General features: G+C 38.6%; 1 protein-coding gene across 1 annotated transcript in view; it reads left to right on the top strand.

The window, feature by feature from the left end:
• Positions 1-23434, top strand: part of LOC135220476 (A-kinase anchor protein 9-like) — a 465336-nt gene that overhangs the window by 357922 nt on the left and 83980 nt on the right. Inside the window, 2 exon segments of the mRNA XM_064257603.1 lie at positions 626-842; positions 13171-13393. Coding sequence (XP_064113673.1) covers positions 626-842; positions 13171-13393 — 440 coding nt within the window.

Raw genomic sequence — 23434 nt, 5'->3', positions numbered from 1 at the left:
GTAGGGTCAGGTATTTTACTTTGCTTAATTGGTTATTGTGTTGTTATTGATATTTGTATTTTGCAGAGTCTTTCAAGCCAAATCTTTTGAACTAGCAAACTCTACAAATTGTACTTATTTCTTCAGTGCAAAACCGGACTTTATATAGGGAAATGTTTACTTTCCCCCTTCATTCTTCCTCTGAATTTTTAGATGTTGATGTGTGAGTGATTGAAAATTCCTTCATAGTTACAGCTCTTTCCTTCATAGTACAGAGAAAAATTTCATAACATTACTTGTTTGGGAGAGCAGGAATGTGAACTTGTGCACAAAACAGAGGAATTGGAGGCAACTGTTTTCATGTGTAGCCCTATTGAGAATTATGATTGTCAGTATTATTACATTCCATAGATAGAACCCCAAATTAATTTTGTACATTTCTTGAAATTAGGCCGTTCAGGTTTTCTATTAATGAGAAGCTTAACTTGGTTGTAGGTAATGTGCTACATTTTTCGCCACTGTTAGTGTGCAAATTAAATAGCTCTCCCTCTTGGGAAATTACTCCAGATTTCACTTAATAATCTGAAAACAAAACTAATAAAAAAAAGTTTTGCTTCCTCCCTTAACATATATTCTTATTTTCTAGATGTTGACATCGTGTGAACGAAGGCTCCTTCATAAGTATAGTTCTTTGCTTAGCAGTGCAGAGAAGGATCTTATAGCATCCCTGGATCTCAGCGAACCCAGCTCTCGAGAAAGTTCTGTTAGTAAACTTGATGTTAGGGAACGAATGCAATATGTAAGGCGCATAGCAGAATTGGAATCAGAAATCGGCCAGAAGGATCTTGAATTAAAGAGACTAAGTAAGTTCACCCAAAATAAATTTGACTTTTTTTTTATAGTAAGATCTTGATCTTGTTTATATGTACACCTAATTTTAATGTGTAGTAGTATGTATTTTGTTTGTTTTAGTTTTAATGCCTCTTTCCATGTCTCACATAATTATATCCATATCTGTCATCTTACCTACTGCTAAAGATAGCTTATATCTCCACGCCAATAGGCAAGTTGGCATGAAAACAAAAGATCAAAAGGCTGCCCAGATGACTGTCAAGTAGACCTGTTCTCCACCAGGTGTGTTTTGAATGTTTTAGCTCCTGTCAGAATTCTCCTTGCTGCCATTGTGTATAAATGCTTGATGGTATTTCACGGTTGTACTGTACTTACTTTTCCTAGGATGCCTCTACAGGCAAACCCTGGTTACCGTTGGTATCAGTTACCAGCATTTCGGTTTTACAGTGCTTGTTCAATATACAGTGGTCCCCCCGTATTTGCGGGGGATGCGTCCCAGGACCCCCCCCTTCAATAGTTAGAACCCGCGAATGTTTGGAACCCCTATAAAATCATTAACAACAGCCTATTTTGTTAGTTAAAACTCAAGAAAAACCCACTAAAAATGTTCATACTGGGTTTTTTTAATAGTTTTATCACAAAAATTGCATTTATGATGAAATTGATAAAAAAATGACAATTTGTCGAAAATTGCATTTTTCCTAACTATACAAACCTGAGGTCCTTTAACAATAGGAAGTAGCTAGCGGCAGCTGGAACGGTCGTAAGCTTCGAACAAGGGGAGAACGGTAGTTAACTGCTTGTCCGACGAGGTAAACAAATCACTTTTGCTTTTGGCCCATGCAAAATACGCAGAGTGAGGGGTGGCATGAGGAGGGACTATATGTAAAGGACCTCAGGTTTGTATAGTTAGGAAAAATGCAATTTTCGACAAATTGTCATTTGTTCCGATACGTAATACAAACCATCGGTCCTTTAACAATAGGAAGACTCACTTCTTGGTGGGAGGAATCTGAGTCTTTTGATGAACAGACTGGTGTTCGTCCATCCCTGGAATGCCTCCCTGGTCGTAAGAGCGAGGGAGGGATCCAAGCCTCTGTCCGATTGATCGGGGTGTGCACCGCAGGATCAATGGTCAGACCTCTGGGCCGAGTACTAAGAGAGAGGCAAGCGTATCTCTTCGTACCAGCAAGCAAGAACTTGTTCCTGTTTGCAAGAGGCAACATAAAGTATGGGTTTGTCTCAAGCTGGCATCCACTTCCTCCCCCTTGTTGGAGGAAGTGGTGGATATACGCTCCTATCCCTAGTGAAAGGGATAGGATGGGGCTCTGTTGAGTAGCTCACCTGCATCTCGTCGTTATCCAGCAGGGTGACGACCGTCTTGCCCTCTACCCACAGGTAGAGGGAAAGAAAAAGATGGGAAGAGGAGCCAGTCACACTCTCATTCACTCATCCATTCTTACGGTCACACCAGGACTCGATGCTGTTCAGCCTGCGAGGGTCTGGGTTCGCTACACAACGTGTTGAGCAGCCACCACGGGTCCCAAGGAAAAAGATCCAAGGACCTGTGGGCAATATCCCGAAGGTAGAAGGAGGTGCATGTGGTCTGGTTGGACCAGACCCCTGCCTTCAGTACCTGCACCACGGAGAAGTTCTTGCGGACAAAGCAGCATCTCCTTCGCATCGAAGGCGGTGAAGTCCATTAGGGAGGGGATTTTGAACGACTCGAACCGATCATCAGGGACCGAAGGGTTCTGAGTCTTCGCTACGAAGTTCGGTACGTAATCGAGCGTCACGGATCCCCATCCCCTGGATGCTTGACTTCGCAGGAAAAGTCATGCAGTTTCCTCAGAGGAAAAGAAGGGAATAGTCGCATGACCTATCCCTCTTCTCGACTTCGGTGATGTCCAGTACCCATACTGGTCTATCCGTTTGCCACGAAGTCTCTCGCATCCTCCTATCCCCATGCAGCGAAGTTCTCAGTAGTGGATAGGACACCGACACTCCATGGTGGGTGTCGATGGTATGGGTACTGTGAGAAGCTATTAAGACGAAGTAATGATTGCTCTGTAACAACCGAACTAAGTCCACAGCGTAGTTCGTAACTGACTCGGGCACTCTGACAGCTGCCGACTGACTGGTTCGGTATCGGAAGTGAGGCAAGTTATCCAAGCATCCGAGTAAGTCACATGACCTTCGCCTTTAAAGGGTTATGCTGAGAGACCAAACAAATAATGTATTTGTTTGTCACCAATGCCGGACAGCGAGGTGATGATTCTCTTAAGGCATGTGCCCAACAGGCGAAAGTCAATTGCCTTCTAGAGACCGAGGTCCCTGAAGGCAAAACATCTCATAGTTGTTGAATCTCAGCTAAGGAGAAACAACACTATGTGCCGTTGAAGACGAAGGTAGATATTGAATGCAGCCTACGTCTTCACAGACGAATCGAGAGAAATATTCTCAAGATTATGAACCTGTGCTTACAAATGACTGAAAACGTTAACCGCTATTTCATTGCTGTCCGGTGAGAAGTCGTAGTTGCAATGAAAGCGGGGCGTTCTTCAGTAATGAAACACAGGGGAGAGCCGCCTGAAGAACTGCTTCTCATCGGCTGAACGTTTGGAAGTAGAGCTGGCAGGTGTGGGAGTAGGCGATGTCTTTCAATACATCTGCTAATCCGGGGTGAACAATGAATAATTGCACACCTACGAATACGAGATATTTTGAGGACAAACTCAGATTCCGCAAAAATCATTCGCATTATCGCAGTGCGATGCAGCAAGAGACTATTACAGAATTCTGTTACCGTGCGGTAAACAGAAAGATGAAAGTTGAAGAGATATCTCTGTTGTAAATTCTCGCAATACTGAAGGCGATGAATTCGAGCATCACAGCAGTAGATGGTCATTCATGTATGCGAGAATCCCCGTTAATCAGAGACTTAAGTCCGTGATTGTGTGAGTCCGCGAATCCGGAGAACGCGAATACGGGGGTTCCACAGTATTCATGATTGGATTTTACCCTCCCTAGGGTTTATAGCACCGTTGTCTGGATATCGGTGGCTTAGGTTAAGTGCCGTGACCACCTCATAAAATACAAACATAACGAATATGCATCTTTTCCTTGGCTCTTTTAAAGAGTTATACTTTACTTTGCTGTATCCAATAATACTGTATTTAGTCTTTTATTACTATAGTATTGGTATAGCATAACTTAATCTCTAGAAACTCTAATTATATGGGACAAGGTTATTTTTTGTTATATGAAGTATTTTTAAGTTGAATTATGACTTAATTTGTGGTGGGATCACAAGCTCAAAAAACCAAGCAGGCAAAATCCCCCCCCACATAAACCTAACCAATCCAGCTGCCAAACTCACCCTCAGTCACACTTTCCTCTTTACACTACGGAATACACGCAGGATAATTGACCTACCAACACACACAAAAAAAAAAAAAAACAAGCACACATACTCACCCAACTCCAGATACTCCCGGCTATGCTGCGCAGTCCACTGGTCGAGGTCACTGAGACACTAGCAACAGTCGCAAACCAATACACAACCAACAACAACCAAAGGCCACAACCCAACAACCAAGGACCACAACCCCACAACTCAACAACACAACCACAAACTGGGAACATGACCACAGCTCAATAACACAGCAAACAAACAAGGAACACAAACACAACTCAACAACACAGCAACAAGGAACACAACTACAAACAAGGAACACAACAACAAACAAGGAACACAACCACAACACAACAACAAACAAGGAATACAACCACAACAAAAGACCATTGCACAAACAATCACTAACAAAATAACAACAAAGAAAGGCAACACACACACCCACTAACAACAACAAGGAATTACAACAGCTCACCAACAACTACCCTTAACAATAACAACCACACCAAGAACCCACAACAGCCCCCAACAACAACAACCCTCAACTATAACAACTCTCACAAAACCAACAGGAACTCACAAACACAACAAATCTAACAACACAGGCACAACAATTCCAAAGCAAACAATATCAAACTCAACAACAACTAAACCACAAATCAATAACACACAACCTAACTGACTTTCAATGCCTTCAACACTTCACAGACCACTCCCGACAATACTGATCATAACAGGCTCTGCCTCAAGACTGACTCAAAACTCTTTTGTCGGCATGAAAACAACAGTAAAATGTGTTCTTTCATGGCCAGTATTTTTAATAAAAAATCATTTTTTCTCAATTGTTATACGTGGTTTGGAAGAAGTGAGGAGACTTATGCTCCCATCTGTAGTGAAGGCTTATGCTGCACAGGTTAAGGTAATAATGGAGGTACATATATTGGTAGAAGTCTTGTTTTATACCTTTCTGGGATAAGGTCAGCCCTCAGTTTCTGGTAGAAGGCCAATTGTAAGCCTCCTGGTATGCTTGGAGAGACTTAGGAGCAGAACATACGTGGTGGAGGCTGTGAAAGAGTTTTATGATTTCTTTTAGGTTACCTTACACTGGTTTAGTTTCCTATAGCTGTTCCTTTGTCTTCTCCAGCAGAAGTCTCTTATTCTTTAATAGGAGGTTGTAAATTAGAGAGAATGAAATGGACCGGACAGTAATTCATTGGAATTTTATCTCTGACTTTCTCTTAGCTTTACAACCAACTTTACATGTCTGTCCTATGCTTTTTGGTTTTCCAACATGGTTTAAGTGACTTTCCAAAAGAACAATCAGATGTTTTGGGTGGATGTGCAGGAGACATTTTTCTTATGCCAGTAGATCCTCAGTCACAAGTTCCTTCAAGGTGTTTTTACAGAAGAGGTACAGCATTGCTGTTAAAGTAACATTGTTTTTGGCACATGTACAGTGCCTCCTTAGGTATTCATGGGGAATTTGTTGCCTATAGGTGGAGGTATAGATTTTTAGAAGCAAGAAAGCTTTTTCACCCAGTCATTGGTTCAAGTTGGCCAACTCTGTCGACAGTATTCCAATGGTCAAGGATCTGTTGCTTCACCTGGCTCGGTCTCTGTATACATTATGATGTCAGTCAACTTCCCAAACTCTTCTCCATTCTTACCAAGTGATGTGAGGATGATACTTGAAATTTGCAGGGTTGTCTGTCAGAAAACATATAGCTTCTTGCTTCTTGAAGAATTTTAGCCCTGAAGGAAGCTTTCTAATTGGTAAGGGCTTCCTTTGTCTGGAAACATGGCTTCCTGGGGATTTTTTCAGAATAATCAGGCTGAATTACAGTACAGTCTCAGCTAACATTCATTAAACTTGTAAGTAATCCAGGGCCATCATTGTCTCTAGGTTCTGTAAGAGGGGCTTTGTAACCAAGAGTTGACCCTTTTATTCTTAAACGTATGTCCAGGTTTTGTTTTTCCCCTCTTGTTGTGTAACATAAAGCAAAGAATTTTGACTAATGTTGTTACACTTACATACAACGTAGAGTGATCAACACTACACCTGGTAAAACTTGCTAAATGTCGGAGCAGCGGAAAGACCATTGTAGATCCCTGGTCAGAAACAAAGTCATAGTGGAAAGTTTGCTTCTCTGAGTGAAATGAACATATTGCTGGTTTGATAATTCATTCTGTAGAAGGACAATGTTTTTGGCGATTGGGGATTGGTGTTAGAGGAGTGCTCAAATGTGGACTTATTAGCATGCAGATGAACAAGAACAACCAGTCGATTACTACTCCTTTGAGGGCCCTCAGGCTTGAGCAATGGTTGTGTTTCATGAAGTTTAGTCGATTCAGACTCGTAGGCCTTCCCCCTTTATCTGTTCTAAGGAAGTACTATTGAGCAAATTCCAAGTTCAAGAATTGCTCAGTGACTCCTGTAGAGCCATAGCAGCCTCAGAGCAAATGATATTCAAATTTTCTAGCTCTCTCGGCAAGTCTCGCTTATTCTTCTGTAAAGGGGATATTGACTCAAACTACGGAAATCCATGCACTTCCACTAAGTTCTGCCTCTCGCACTTAACAGCTTGGAGATACTTGACTTTCTCCTCCCAATTAGGGATTTTCAAAGGTATAATGAGTTCTATCCATAAGTGGAAAACAACTGTGGCCTTGTGTCAGAAGCAGCAGTTTGTGTATTACTCAGGGTGCTTTCTAGAGGAATTTTCAGCACCTGGAACTTTGTAGGGATCAAAGTTTCTCTACTTTCTTAGATATATTAAGATGTTTGCTGTCTACTTCCAAGGTTATCATACTATACTTTCCTTGGTATTGCATCAGGTGTTTAGGTCAGTTGAGACTGAAGCCACTTCAGCTCGGTATCAATTTCTACTATGAAACCTTCATTTATTTTGTGCTAAAAGAGTAAATTTATTGCAAGCACTCTCCTTAAGGCTATTGTAAAGGGAATGTTATTTTATCTTATTGCCTTAGAGCTGAGAATGATGTTAAGGCTAAGTTTTTCTGAAAACTGTAAGAATTCCAATTTAACCTCTGGTGGGGAAGAAGAGGAAACATCTCTCTGTTGTGTTGGGCCAAATTAAAACTTACTTAAACAGGTTAAGCCTGGAAGAGGTAGTTATCCTTTTGTTTTGTGATTTTAAAGACCTCAAAAACATCTCTGTCAAAGCTTAACCCTGGAGGAGGCAAAATTAATATTTTTTTGTGGTTTTAGAAAACCTAAATGTCTGTCAGAGGTTAAGCCTGGAAGTGGCAAAGTTAACCTTTTGTTTTGTGATTTTACAAAGCCTAACTGTTGTTGTCAATGGTTCACTGGAGGAGGCAAAGTTAACTTTTTGTTTGTGGTTTAGGAAACCTAGAATGTCTTTGTCAAAGGTTAAGCCTGGAAGAGCAGAGTTTAACCTTTTGTTTTGTGGTTTTAGAAACCTAAAATGTCTCTGTCAAAGAACACAAGGTTCTCTGTGATGTATTTGATTAGGTTAGTGTATGAGAACTAGCTCCATAGCTTTTACTTTTATTGAAGGTAAACATATGACAACTTGAGAATGGGATTAATGCAGTCCAGCAGAAGTGCAATTTGGTTTTGCCCAATCACTACCTTAACCCTTAAAAGCCCGGCAAAAAAAACATATGCAGCACCCCAGACTAGGCAAGAATTAAGGTCAGCCAATTTAAGAAAAAAAAAATCAGTGGAAAGAGGAAGATATGCAAATGCACATGCTGTAAGAAAAAAGTTGTAAAAAATTGTCCCTACCTTCCCCTGTGTTTGTATTCTCAAGAATCATGGACTCATCTATTCGTGGATTTTTCTATGGAACCTATCTATAAATTATTTGATAAAAATTTGCCAGTATACAGACTTTTTTGTCAAGAAATATTTGCTAAATAGTTTAATTTGATGTTATTTTCATACTGGGGGGTGGGCATCTGTCTATGATATCATTCTTAGGATTAATATTTGATGAAAGATTGACATGGTCCACCCATTTGAAACATCTTAGAAATACTTGTTGTAATGCTATGAACATCTTGAATGTATTGGCACATACATCGTGGAGTGCAGATAGAAAAACTCTTGAGGATATATAAAGCATTGATTTTTTCTAAGCTCTCCTATGGTTGTGAAATTTATTCATCTGCCACTCCAAGTCAGTTGAAAGCTTTAGGTTCTGTACACCATGTTGGTATAAGACTTTGCCAATTCAGAGTCTCTTAGTTGATGCTGGAGAGCTACCATTGGATATATCACCAAATTTCTATGCTTAGATAATAGTATAAGCTGCAAAGACTCCCAGGTTCTTTGATTTTTCAAGCTGTGAGTAATGAAATGAATTTTAGATTTTATGAAGCACCCTAAATCTCCTCAACCTTATGGGTTTAGCTTTGAACAGATTCTATTGAATTTAGATATACTCAGGGACAAAATACTTCATTTAAGGTGCTTGTAACTCCTCCTTGGAATTTACCAGAGGTAGATTTCTGTAAATATTTTATTGGTTCTAAGAAAGATATGACAGATGTTGAAGCCCACTCTATTTTTATGGAACATGATGACTGCAATTTCATCTTTAATAATGGCTCTAGATCTAGTGCTGGCATTGGGTTTGGAGTTTTTAATAAATATTTTAATTGTAAAGGTGCTCTTCCTCTCATTGCTTCAATTTTCACAGCAGAGTTATTTAGTATTCTGGTAGCTGCAGAGAAAACAGCACTTTTGGATGAAGAAAATTTTGTAATTTTCTCTTGAATCAAAGAGCATTCTGCAAGCAAGCACTTAGTACTTTTAATTCTTCCAACCCTTTAGTTTTAACAATTTTGCATTGGATTCATATTACTAAGAGCAGGGGTCTTCAAATTAAGGTCTAATGGGTACCAGCACATGTGGGGGCATATGGAAATGAAGAGGCAGATAAATTAGCTAAGCAGGCTGCAGCCAAGTTACTTCCAAGGGGATATCCGCTTTTATCTAGAGACTTCTTTCCACAAATTAGAACTATCATTCTTAACATCTGGCAAGGGCAATGGGAACTGGCCAACCTAAATAACATGAAAGAGATTACTAGTGTGATATCTCCTTGGAAGTATGGAAATATTCTCGGGAGATGGGAAACTGCTTTATGTAGACTAAGAATTGGTCATACTTGACTGACTCAGAAGAATCTTATAGCTGGAGAATGCCAGCCATTTTGTGAGGACTGTTTAGTCCCCTCAACTGTTAGGCATTTGCTGATTGAATGCCCCAGTCTTGGGGACCTCAGATGTCAGTACCTCTCTGAGGCTCTTGGTGGGGATGGCAGGTACATTCTTTCTAAGATCCTTGGAGAGGATGTGATCTATGGTACCAGCAGCATTTTTAAATTTGTGGTTAAAGCTTGTCTTCTCCAAACATGATAAAACTTTTTGCTTTTATTATTTTAAGAAATTTTACTTGGCTGAAATTTTAATTTGTTCTATATTATTTTATATTTATTTTAATTCATTTTATACTAATCATTGATATTTATTTTTATTAGCTTTATACTAATGATTGATATTTAAAACTGATTTCGACGTCAATGATCTCCGTTGTCACGATACCAGTCATTAATCAGTCATTCTTTCGTTGGCTTCTTTCTTGATGTTGTCAGTTGGGCTTCTGGAGTTCAAATTTGGTGCTGTCAGATAAGATGGCATTCAGCTTCTGGTAGTATGCACTCCAGCATCTTGATCTGAGTGAATGCTGCTGTCTTATCCGCTCTGCGAACGGTTATGCCCTCCCATTATTGTAGCTCCTTGGCTGCCACTTTCATCTCACGTGAGAGGATTCCACTGGTTCTGTGTTCTGTGAGGGCTTCAGCAAGCAGAGGGGGCTGCATGGAGAAAATAGTAAGGACGAGATTGCAGCTTTCATATTGTTGTATGGAGTCGAGCAGTAGCTTGACTTCCAGTCTCTCCTCCAGGGGCTTCGGCTTGGTAATAACATGGCAGTTAAGGCCTAGGCGCAAGGGTTCATCCTCATATGGGGTGGGTTCAAAGGTTGTCAGATTGATGCACGTTTTTGTCTTCTGCAGCAGCCGGAGCTTGGCCCCTGTTCAGTGATATCAGCTTCCAGGTGATGTTTTGCAGGATTTTCTTAATGTCCTTTTTTCTGAGGTGGGTGAGATATCTTCAAGATTCCTCTTGTATGTCTACTTCCTCTCAAGCACTGGGGATGCGTACCAGACCCCTGCGAATAGTTAAAACCCGCGAATACTTAGGACCCCCTCTAAAAATGCTTATAACTGCATATCTTGAAATGTCAAATACCAAATATATACCTTGAATAACATCGTACTTCAAATATACTTTAAATTCCTATCCTATTACTGTACAGGCAGTCCCCAGTTATTGGTGGGGGTTCCATTCCCAAGGGGGTGCCGATAAGCGAAAACCACCATTAACTGAAACTTGGTGATCTATGACATCGATTACCTGTTATCGGCACCATAAGCATCATTATGGGGCCTCTGTTGGGTTTGTTATTGCACTGATAACCGGAACTCGGCCTCTTATGGCGCTATAAATTGCCAATTTTTTTCTGCATTATTCTAACAGAATTAGCTTATGATTATTTTTTGTAGGTGGTGTTTTTGATGATTGTTTTTTTAATCAGTTTCCAAAATTTAAAGCACATACATGTGCTTGTTATGTTATTATTTAAAAATTGTTAAAAAATATCCACAATTATATATTAAAAATATATTTCTATGTGTTATATTTAGCTTACCAATAATTGTGTGCAGGTTTTTCTTGCCATGAATTATAGTATGACTTGTTCAATCTGGCTTACTGTTAATTTTTAAATGCCGAGTGCTCATTATTCCCTGTGCAGTAATCAAGTAATTACAAGCAAGATCCCAGGCACTGCAGAGTGAATTGGCTTAATTAGGAAGTGTATTACAAGGTTTAACAAAATTTTGGTTGCCTGGAGAGGCATTTTTCATTTGATTCGATGTAATGTGCCATTTTTCATGCCACAATACCTAAATACTAGGGTATGGAGGCTTAATACAGTAAACTAAAGAAATTTATAGACAACGTTTTATTAAGAGTAAAAAAATTCAAAGATGTAAAATACAGCTGCAAATCTGAAGCTCTTCCTGAAGCTGCATAAAAGAGGCACACCCCTATATTTAATTGGCATTTTATATTGCTGGTTTTCCACACAGCAATTCTGTGATAAATGGGGTAATGTATTTTCACACAACGTCAGCTCCCTAAACAGCTTCAGCAAAGGGACATTCTCTCTCCATACCTGTTTAATACATACACAGATGCCTTGAATGTCAAACTGAACTCACTCCCAATCGGATGCTCTATCAATGAAACAACTATAACAACCTCTGTTACGCCGACGATATGGTTCTGATTTCCCATCAGTGCAAGGTCTCCAATGACTCATTGACCCTTGCCGCCAACATGCAGGGGATTTTGATATCCTATACGACAAAACCAAGACCCAGCGTATGTTGCTGCTTCCGAGATCGCTTGAGCAAATGGCAGAACTACAATTTTCCTCAGAAATCATCGGCTGGAATTCATGCACGTTTTTCCGTATTTGGGTCACATTATCACCGACGACCTAAAAGATACAGCAGACATTGAACAGAGGCATCGTAAACCATGTGCAACTGGCAATTTGATTGCAAGGAGGTTTGCCTTCAGAACCAAGACTTAAAACTGCTGCTCTTCAGCTCATATTGCTACAGCATCTATGGGTGCTCCCTGTGGATGAACTACACCAGGGAGACTATGAGACATATCACTGTTGTTCATAATGGCATTTTGAGATGCCTCGCAAACACTCCCCACTACCACTCCACCACACAGAGGTTCACAGAAAACCACATGGACAATTTAAAAATCATTGTTAGGCGAACAATGTCCAGTCTGATCACCCGACTGCAAGACAGCAGCAATTCGCTCATACAAAGCATCCTAAGTAGTGAGGCAAGAAAAAGATCTAAATTGTGGGGAAGATGGGAAAATGACGCATTTGTTCCCTAAATGACTTAATCTCTGTTTTTGCAAAATGTCATCTGCAGAATCTGTCATTATTATTGTATTGCTATGATTATTGTCATTACTGGTATTTTCCTTTTTTCATTATTACTGTGATTATAATCTATATAGTTTTTACTATGATTATAATCAATATAGATTTTACATTTAATTTTTTATCTATTCTCAATCTTAGTATGGTTATAACCATCACTTTGACTACCATCTTTTATACTACCTCAGCAAATATGGATATTGCTGATTAATCCTTGTTTTTTTCATGTTATCTTATATATCTAGACTGTATGTTATTGTCTATTCTTTGTATATTCCATGTCTATGGCCTTGAGCTGAAAATGAAAAATATTATATTATTATTATTATTATTATTATTATTATTATTATTATTAACATTATTATTATTATTATTATTATTATTATTATATTATTATTATATTATTATTATTATTATTAAAGGAAAGACATATCATAGCTTTTTGTTTATTATTTTATTTTGAGTATTATGTTTTCGTAAACTACTGTATTCTCAATGCATAGTATGCTAATGCTAGTTTCAGTACTTAATAGCCATACTTCATTTATAATGAAAAATCAGCTGGAGAAAAAGTTGTTGGACTTAACATTACATTTTGATTATTCTTGGAGTCTGGAAATTTTATTCATAGATTGAAAACATGCAGTGCTTTTAACTGGTATTTTTGGGGGGAAAATATTTTAGCAATTGTTTTAATTTATGATGGGTAGGCTGTTCTTAAATTTCACTTTAACTCATTTTAATTTTTTAAGCAGAATTAATTTTGCATAAAGATAAAAAAGGATTACTGTGCAGGTATTTACAATTAAATGATTGTTTTCATTTTTCTATCCAGCTTCACAGACTGACTTTAGAATAGAGCAAGAAAGGTTGCTGTCAAATGAGTGGAAGTTGTCCCTGGAGGATGAGAAACGAAGGAAACAAGACTTGACTGAGCAGCTTCGCCAGGAAAGACTATCTTGTTATGATCATACTTCAGAGTTGACTTTTTTGAGATCTCAGTTATCAATACTTGGACCTAAACTTCATAAACTTCAAGAGGAAAATATTAAATTATGGTAAGTTGTGTTTGGTTTTTATTTTTAAAAGATTATGAACCACCCTTCGTTTGTTGATACATATAGATGAGTTAACCATGATAAAAATATACCAAATTCAACACAAAGAGAAAAAATAATTCACATGAAAATTACAGCAATACCTGATTATTGGCGCCAATAAGCGGAAGTCAGTGCATATCAGCACTGGAAATCACTGATTTTTGTAGCTAGAAAAGTACCCTAAAACATGACCAGCAATATTATCAGTGCTGTATTAGTAAGTTTAATAAGATTAAATGATATCACATAATAACAATAATAATTCTTTCTCTCTCTCTCTCTCTCTCTCTCTCTCTGACAGAGATGTATGTTTTTTGTATGATAAATAAATGACTTAATATTTTTAGATATTAATATTAATGCAAAGAGCAATCAATTCATTAAAGAAAATACTGAAGTGAATCAGTAAGATTTTAGTTTATAAATTGAAAAATTATGTAAGAATGAAGGAAATCCCAGTCTTCACGCATCTTTCTTTCGAACTCCAGGTACCAAACAGGTCCAACAGCTGTCAAATATATCAAGTAATGTGACAGGATGGTAGGGAGTGTGTTCTCTCTCTCTCTCTCTCTCTCTCTCTCTCTCTCTCTATTGAGATGAGAGAGTTTTATGGTACATGTATGTATATGTTTATTAATATTTTCAAATAATAATAGTAATAATATAACTGTAATTACAAAATTCATATGTGATAGTATTTTAAAGAAATACTGCAATAATCTTTCCATTCCTCTCTTTCAAATAAGGATAACTCTCTCTCTCTCTCTCTCTCTCTCTCTCTCTCTTACAGATATGTATGTTTTTTGTATATAAATAAATTATTTACTAATTTTTTTAGTAATATTAATGTAAACAGCAAAAATATCAATTCATTAAAGAAAATACTAAAGTGAATTAGTAAGATTTTAGTTTATAAATAAAAAAAAACTATGTAAGAATGAAAGAAAATCCATTCTGCCCTGCATCTCTCTTTGAACTCTTGGGAGCCAAGCCGAGGTGGCTGGGGTCCAACAGCTGTCAAATATATCAAGTAATGTGACAGGAGAGAGCTATATGCAAGATAAGGGACCTAATAATGAGACCATCACAAATAAGGAAGCAGTTAAAGACCTTGGTGTGATGATGAATAGGAACATGTGATGCAAATGATCAAATAGCAACTCTGTTGGCAAAATGTAAAGCAAAAATGGGAATGTTGTTACGGCACTCAAAACAAGAAAAAGCTGAACACCATGATTATGCTTTATAAAACATATGTTCGTAGTACACTTGAATATTGCAATATGATATGGTACCCACACTATCAAAAGGATATTGCACAAATAGAGAGTGTACAAAGGTCCTTTACAGCTAGAATAGAAGAAGTTAAGGACCTAGACTACTGGGAAAGACTACAATTCTTAATTATATAGTCTGGAAAGGAGAAGAGAAACGCTACATGATAATTCAGGCATGGAAACAGATAGAAGGAATAGCAGAAAATATCATGGAAACTAAAAATATCAGAAAGAGCAAGCAGAGGTAGATTAATAGTGCCCAAAAATATACCAGGAAAAATAAGGAAAGCACACAGGACATTAATCCACTACGCACCAGCATCGATAATGCAGCGTCTATTCAATGCGTTGCCAGCTCATCTGAGGAATATATCAGGAGTGAGCGTAGATGTGTTTAAGAATAAGCTCGACAAATATCTAAAACTGCATCCCAGACCATCCAAGATTGGAAGATGCAATATACCGGAAGATGTACTAGCAACTCTCTGGTAGACCATTAGAGGTGCCTCACACTGATGGACCTGGGGCAACCCGAACAAGATGTAAGGTCTGTAAGGTAAGGTCTCTCTCTCCCCTCGAGTAGGTTCCTTCACATGGTGAGGGGGTAAGGGATCCTGCCTTCACTCCTGTGAAGGCCGGATCCTGACGGAACGCCTACAAACTTTTGGCAATAAATGGTGTGGACATTTCCACTTTCGTCTAATTTAACTACTAAGGTGAGTCTGAGAAGGGATCGTTGGTTAGGAAGGGTTTGCATTTGAAGCTAATAGTGGGAGTTGTGGTGGTTGAGTCACCACCTGATATGGTTTGGACCTGAGAGTAAGTAATGGGATTTTCCCATTGCTATCTTGAGGGCGGAACCATCTCCAGGGACTGGCCCATTGGAATCCAGGGGGAGCTGGTTTTCTGGGGGTGGGACTCCTGGCTTTTGTCCGGAAGCCCACCAATACGTTTGTGGTGGGGAGTTGATTCCCATTAGTGGAATCAGAGCTCCCAGCAGGCGGATTGGCTTATACCTGGGCCACCACAAACGTATTGGTGCTATCCTGTATGGGTAGGGTATGGGGTGGACCATTGGGAGTCAACTCTCACTAGTGCCATTGGTTGGGGAGAATGTGAATACCTGAGTGACCTCACGATACTTTCTTGATATAACCAAGTAGTAAGAGTTTTATTTTTTTTTTTTTTAGTAAACGAAATATGGATCCGGACTATGAACCTATATCCCCTCCCCTGGAAAATGGACTCTGGCACCGTTGACGACTTCTGACTCAAACAAAGACCATCTTTGAACCCCCCCAGATGCCAATAATAGTAGAGTGACGCATTTGAAAGTTATACATATGAAAAATATTCCACTTCAGTGTAACTATGAGGATATCTCGACATCTTTGAACATGTTTGGCAATATAGCAGAGATTCGTATGAACTTTCTTGACACAGAAGGAAAATGGGAAGCTTGGGTAACATTTGATAAACATGAAGATGCTTTTAAAGCAACCTGTAGTATTGATACCTTGAATGTATGTAACTCATTAGTTAAAGGAGCCTTGACGGATAAAGCATCAAGAAACTTAGACATTTTTAAACCTGCAGAATGGAATCCAATCAACTCCAATAGTAGCAACGTTGATAAAATAAGAGTCCCCCAACCTCCTAAATGGCTGGTAGTTAAAGCCAAGGAGGAGAACTTCAACTATTACAAGTTTAGTAGGTACCTTCAGCAAAAAATAGGTGGCATAATGAGTGGTGACATTACTAGATTTGGTAAGAGCTCTGTACTTATTCATGCAAAATCTAAAACTCAGTCACAGATGCTAACAATGATGAAAGTTGATAACAACGATATAATAGAGAAAATTAGTCCTCACCTAAATTTTAGCTATGGAAGAGGTGTTGTTTTTGATAGAGACTTGTACGAGTTTACTGAAGAAGAAATTTTAGATATGTGTCCACCAACTGTATGGAAAGTGAAAAAGGTCCCAAATGGCAACATGATGATTTTTACTTTTGAAGACAGTAATGTACCATCTCATATAGTAATAGAAAATGAAAGAGTGCGAGTTAGACCTTTTCAACCAAAAGCATTACAGTGTTTTAATTGTTTTAAATTTGGTCATCCATCTAAAGTTTGTAAAAATAATAAGATGTGTAATAATTGCTCTGCCTTAGAACATGGCCCATGCTCAGATATACCTAAATGCATTAATTGTCAGCTAGAGCACAAATCAGTTGATAAAATATGTGAAGAATTTAAAGTTGAAACAGCAGCAGTTAATAAAGCATATACAGAGCACATCAGTATTGGACATGCAAGACGACTCTTGGGAAGAGCCAAGAGTTATTCTAAAGCCCTTACTACCACAAGGGCTCCACTTCAATCCATTACTCCTTCCTCATCCTCAATGAAGGATGCCTCAGCCCCTGTGGTTCAACATTCCACCACTAGGGCTCCACTCCAATCTGCTGATCCTTCTTCATCCTCAATAAAGGATGCTTCTACTCCTGTGGCCCGACATACTGGGCCAAGTGCTCAGCCTAGTAAGGTTAGAGCACAATCGGCAAAGACGGATAAAATAAACGTTCCATATAACAAACTGGATATCTCCCTCAAACCTCCCTCTACTCCACCTTCTGCATTATCTCAGGCAGAATCTCTGCCTGATTTAATGGAATTAGAGGGAAAAAAACAAATGAAGAGGGTAAGAACACCCTCATCCTCTCCTCCATTAACTTCAACAAAAGACAAAACCAAAATCAATGAGCAAACTGGCGAAGAAAAACAATCGTCATCAAAAATTACAAGCAAAGCTTCCCATCCACTAAGCATTCAAAAATGACCTTGAATAGAGGACTACCCTCCAAAACCTAGACACCTTCTCTTCAATTTTACAGTGGAATTGTCAGGGACTTCGTGCAAAATATGAGGAACTTAAAGTGTTACTCTATAAATACTCCCCTATTGCTGTATGTTTACAAGAAACAATGCTTGATGTCCACACACCTTGCCCTAGAGAATATATATCATATAGAACACAATATAATTTGGAAGTGGGAAGACATGGAGGTTGCCTTATTTATGTTCGCAGGGACCTTCCTCATTTTCCAATCCCACTAAATATCTCCACAGGCTGTTGCGGTTCAAATTCACCTAAGACGAAAATACACACACTGTTCCCTTTATCTACCACCAAACAATCCCATCACTCGAGAAGAACTAATTGATTTACTTCATCAGCTTCCACGACCATTTCTTCTCATGGGAGACTTCAATGGCAGACATCCTTTATGGGGAGATGTGACATCAAATCAAAAAGGGAATATTATAGCTTCCATAATAGAAAATGAAGATTTAGGACTTTTAAATACCGGAGAACCCACTCATTACCATATCCAGACAGGTACAGTCTCATGCTTAGACCTTACAATATCTAGTTCCAATTGCACGATGGATTTCAGATGGAAGACGAATGATGACTGGCAAAGCAGGACCATGCTCCCATAATAATAAATTCCAATGATGACCCACCAGTTCAAAGATCTCCACGGTGGAATGTTGAAAAAGCAGATTGGAACAAATTTCAAGAACTAAGCGAAATAGAAAGTGACGCAAATGACTTCCCAACGGCAGATGATGCAATCGATTTATTAAATGGGACATTCCATACAGGCAGGTATACATTCTATACCAAAAACTACAGGTCTTTTTCAGGCGACGCCCAGTCCCAAGGTGGTGTGAAGAGCTCGCACTGTTACACCGAGTCACAAGAACATCACTTACACGTTATCGTAGACACCGAACTATAGCAAACATGATAATATACAAACAGAATAGAGCACGTTTTCGAAAGGCAATGAAAACTGCTAGAAGGCAGTCATGGGCGTCATTTGTATCGTCCATTAACCACCGAACACCTATCTGCAGTATATGGAAGAAAATAAAAAAGATTGCTGGGAAATTTACTCCTAGTCCTCCCCCAGTACTTAAGTTAATGACAACCTCATCACCGATGCAAAGATGTAAGTGATAAACTCGCCGATCATTTTGCCCAAGTTTAAAAAAAATCTGACAGTTCCCCTGGATATCAATATAGAAGAAGAGAAGAACAACTGCGATTAGACTTTTCCACAGATAAGATAGAGCCATATAATTACCCTTTACAGAAAGGGAATTTGATGCTGCCCTGGCCAGCAGCACTAACACTGCCCCTGGTCCGGATGAAATTCCCTATCAAATGTTTAGGCATATTTAAAAAAAATACAAAACTATTTATAATAAGTATAATTAACAGATTATGGCATGAAAGTAGCTACCCAGTCATATGGGAATTGGCTTTTTTATTACCTTTTGTTAAACTAGGTAAAGACCCTTTTTCAGTGGCTAGTTATCGACCAATAGCACTAACTTGCTGTTTATGCAAGTTGATGGAAAAAAATGGTGAATACAAGATTTGTCTGGTATTTAGAGAGTAATGGTATTTTCTCACCCTCACAATGTGGATTTAGAAAGATGCACTCGGCAGTAGATGTCCTACTGCAGCTGGAAACCTCCATATGTGAAGCATTTGCCTCCAAGCAGCACCATATAACTATTTTTTTTGATATTGAGAAAGCTTATGATACTGCTTGGAGGCATGGCATTCTTAAGACAATTCATACCTGTGGTCTACGAGGAAAATTGCCCCTATTCATTAAAGCATTCTTGAAACGTAGATATTTTCAAGTTAAAGTGGGCAGCACATTATCAGATAGAAGATGCGAAGAAGAGGGTGTCCCCACAAGGGAGTGTGCTTAGTGTCACACTTTTTGCGTTAGCAATAAATGGAGTCGCGTCTGTTATACCCAAGGATGTATTGAGTACCCTATTCGTAGACGATCTTTCAATATCTGTTGCTGCATCACGAATGTCAGTTGCAGAAAGGAAATTACAATTGACAATAAATAAGATAGTAAACTGGGCTGAACAACAAGGATTTAAAATATCGGCCAGTAAGACCACTGTTATGCATTTTTGCCACCTTCGGGGAGTACACCCCGACCCAGACCTTTATCTACAACCATAGAATACCCTGTGTTGAAGAGGTACGCTTCTTAGGCCTCATATTCGACAAAAAACTCAATTGGCTTTCCCATCTGAAACACATTAAAACCAAGTGCCTTGAAGCTTTAAGTATTTTGAAAGTATTATCTAATACCAACTGGGGTGCAGACAGGCAGACAGTTATAAAGCTACACAAATCACTTATTATTTCAAAATTACTTTATGGATGTGAAATATATTCTTCTGCTTCATCTAATCGTCTTGCTGTCTTAGATTCAGTACATCATACCGGTATACGCTTGGCAACAGGTGCCTTTCGATCTTCTCCCATCTTAAGTTTATTAATTGATGCGGGAGAAATCCCACTAGAGTTATATCGCCAATCATCAATTATCAGATACTGGTTTAGGGTTCAGAGAAACCCCAACTCTAAAGCCTTTGAAGCAGCAAATAGAAATTCTTTCAACAACTTTTATGAAAATCATCCAAGGTTTCCTAAGCCTTTTAGTTTTAGAGTGAAAAAGATCTTGGAAAAAATGAATATGTCAAGAAATCCTGTATGTCCAGTTAATTTACCAATTACCCCAGCATGGAAATTACCTGTAATTAAATTTTGTAAATATTTTAAAGGTATTAAAAGAGAAAAATCAGATACAGAAATCAGAGTATTATTTTAGAACATGCTGCAGAGCACTCAGGCTCTACATTTGTTTTTACTGATGGCTCCAAAACTGATGATGGAGTCGGATATGGAGTTTTTAGTGATGTTTTTAGTCGCAGAGGAGCACTACCCATCGTAGCATCGAACTTCACAGCGGAACTGTATGGAATTTTAACAGCATTGGAACATATTGCAACCCTCCAGAATTCCACTAATATCACCATCTTTTGTGATTCCAAAAGTGCATTACAGGCACTTGAAATTTTTAATACTGATCATCCAATTACATTGAAAATCTCACAGTGGGTATTTCTACATCAGCGTAGAGGGATTACTATATCTTTTTGCTGGGTCCCAGCGCATGTAAATATATATGGAAATGAAAAGCAGACCAACTAGCTAAATCAGCAGCAACCAATATGATACCAAGACCAATTGCTGTACCATATAGAGACTTTTTTCCTAGTATATCAAAGTTCATTGCAAGATTATGGGAACAGCAATGGAACGAAGCAGGACCAAATAAAATGAAAGAGTTTGCCACACGTACACACCCTTGGAAATATGAATCTATGCCTAGGAAATGGGAAGTAACGATATGCCGCCTCCGTATAGGACATACAAGATTGACACATGGGTATCTCATGAGTGGTGAATACCAACCTTACTGTGATGACTGTCTCGTCCCGGTGACTATTAAGCATTTGCTAGTTGAATGTCCTAGTCATCGGGAACTGAGAGACAGCACTTCAAAGACAAAAGAGACAGAGATGGTAGTTACAGTTTGACAAAGATATTGGGTGAAGAAGCGCAGCATGATTATGAGTGTGTTGTTGAATTTTTAAAAGAAGTTGGGGTTTTTGTTTTTAACGAATTTAGGTATTTCGCTTTCATGTATGTGTGTAGTTTTTAGCTTTGGGTTTTTAGAATGAATGTATGGAAACGTGAATAAATGTATTTATTGCCTGTTTGTGTTCTAGTATGAAAGCCTTTGCCTCTGTGCAATTTTTTATTTAATCTTAATTCATTATTTATTATCCTATAGACCTGTTTGGTCCAAGCTCGTGGCTTTGGCCTTGACCTGCATTTTGATCTAGTCCTTTGGGCCAGCCCCATGGGAGCTCAAGGTCAGCTCCGTGGCCTGGTTAAACTCTTTTATAATAATAATAATAATTAAGCTTTGGTGGTGTTTAATGCGTAAGTAGCATCTTTGCGCTAGCTATAGTACAATAACTGATGCGGAATTTTAAGAGTTTTTATGATTGTGTGTGGATTTTTCCCAAATTGGTTGTCCAAATGGCTTCATTCGGCGTCAATGATCCTGGTAGTCACGACGCCAGATACTTATTAATTATTCATTCATTCTTCTCTTCTCTCTCTCTCTCTCTCTCCTCTCTCTCTCTCTCTACTCTCTCTCTCTCTCCCCATTATTATTCTCTCTGTCTCAGAAATAATTTATAATTTCACTCTTCATGGTCAGATGTATGATGTTTGCCATTCAGTGTTTCTCTCTCTCTCTGTTATTGGCATTTATAAGCATTTTTAGTGGTGGTTCTAACTATTCAAGGGGTGTCTGGTACACATCCCCTGCAAATACAGGGGATCACTGTATTTGTGTGTGTATATATATATATATATATATATATCTATATATATATATATATATATATATAGATATATTATATATAATATTATAATTATATATTATTATTATAATAATAAATATATATATAATATATATATATATATATATATATTCATACATACACACAGTCATACCCCTACATACGAAAGTCCCTACGTACGAAAAATCCAGGTTACGAAGGCAAAGATGAAGATATTTTTGCTTCTGTGCACGAAAATAATTCAGGTTGCAAAAGGGCGTATGTAATGTAAAGTCCAAGATTCGTCCGGGCCACCGAGAACAATTTTAAAACTCATGCGACGCCAACTCAGAAGACTCACCACCATCCTCCCGCTCTCCCATTGGTTCCTGATGCTAGTCACTGCCGTAAGATCCTGCTCTCCTATTGGTCAACGTCTGTCCCTTCATGCCTCTATGTAAAGGTGTTCCTTGACCATTTTTTGCGGCAGCGTTAACATAAACACCTGGCATTCATTCGTTCACATAGATTTCGTTTGTTGATGTAAATTTGTGTTAGTGATTTCGCTTTCCATGTACTATAAGTTACTTTATCGTGTTGTGTGTGAACTTAATTATTTACGTTATTAGCCATGGGTCCCAAGAATGTTGCTGAAGTTCACGGAAAGAAAAGGATGTTTTCTATGGAGACAAAGATCGAGATAATCAAGAAGTGTTAATGTTTTCTGCCATTAGTTAATGCGTTTCGTAAAGTTTAGTGTTAATGTTTTCTGCCATTTTTTAATGTGTTTCGTAAAGTTAAGTGTTCATGTTTTCTGCCATTTGTCCTCCTCCTCTATCAAGGACCTATCTGGAGTTACTTCTCTGTTTTTTACTGGTACTGGCTGAGGTTACTTCCCCTCTTCCCTCTTCATTTTGTACTGGCAGTAGGACCAGCTTGAGAGTTACTGGACCTCTGTTGCACATCAAAACTGTCCAGAGACATTTGTTTCTGGCGTTTCTTGAAAATTTGCCTAAAGTTAAACACTGCATTGTCATTAAACATGTTGGAGACACGTATTTCAACTTCTTTGTTGGGATGATAATTCTCCACAAAATTTTTTACATCATTCCACTTTTACAACAACTTTCTGAGCTTCTCAAATCAGCCTCTGCTGGCCCTAAATTCACTAACAGCAGCACTAGTTGTAGACTTTTTCTCAATGGGATCAGCATGCAACTTCCTCCAACACTGTGCTATGAGTTCTTTCTTAAATTCTAGTGTTTCTCGCCTTTTTTTGCCCCATGATGGCTCATTTGCACTCGAATAAAAAGGCACAAAAGTAGAGTGGGTCACAAAAGAAGATGGGATGCTTTGTTTGGGCACTTGATACAGGGCCCCATCATGTACTTGGCCCTGGATGGAATGTTTCCGAGT

The sequence above is a fragment of the Macrobrachium nipponense genome, chromosome 2 (genome assembly GCF_015104395.2).
Source record: "Macrobrachium nipponense isolate FS-2020 chromosome 2, ASM1510439v2, whole genome shotgun sequence".
NCBI classification, from domain to species: domain Eukaryota; kingdom Metazoa; phylum Arthropoda; class Malacostraca; order Decapoda; family Palaemonidae; genus Macrobrachium; species Macrobrachium nipponense.
The sequence above is the reverse complement of the archived record's forward strand: the minus strand, read 5'-3'. Positions and strand labels throughout refer to the sequence as shown.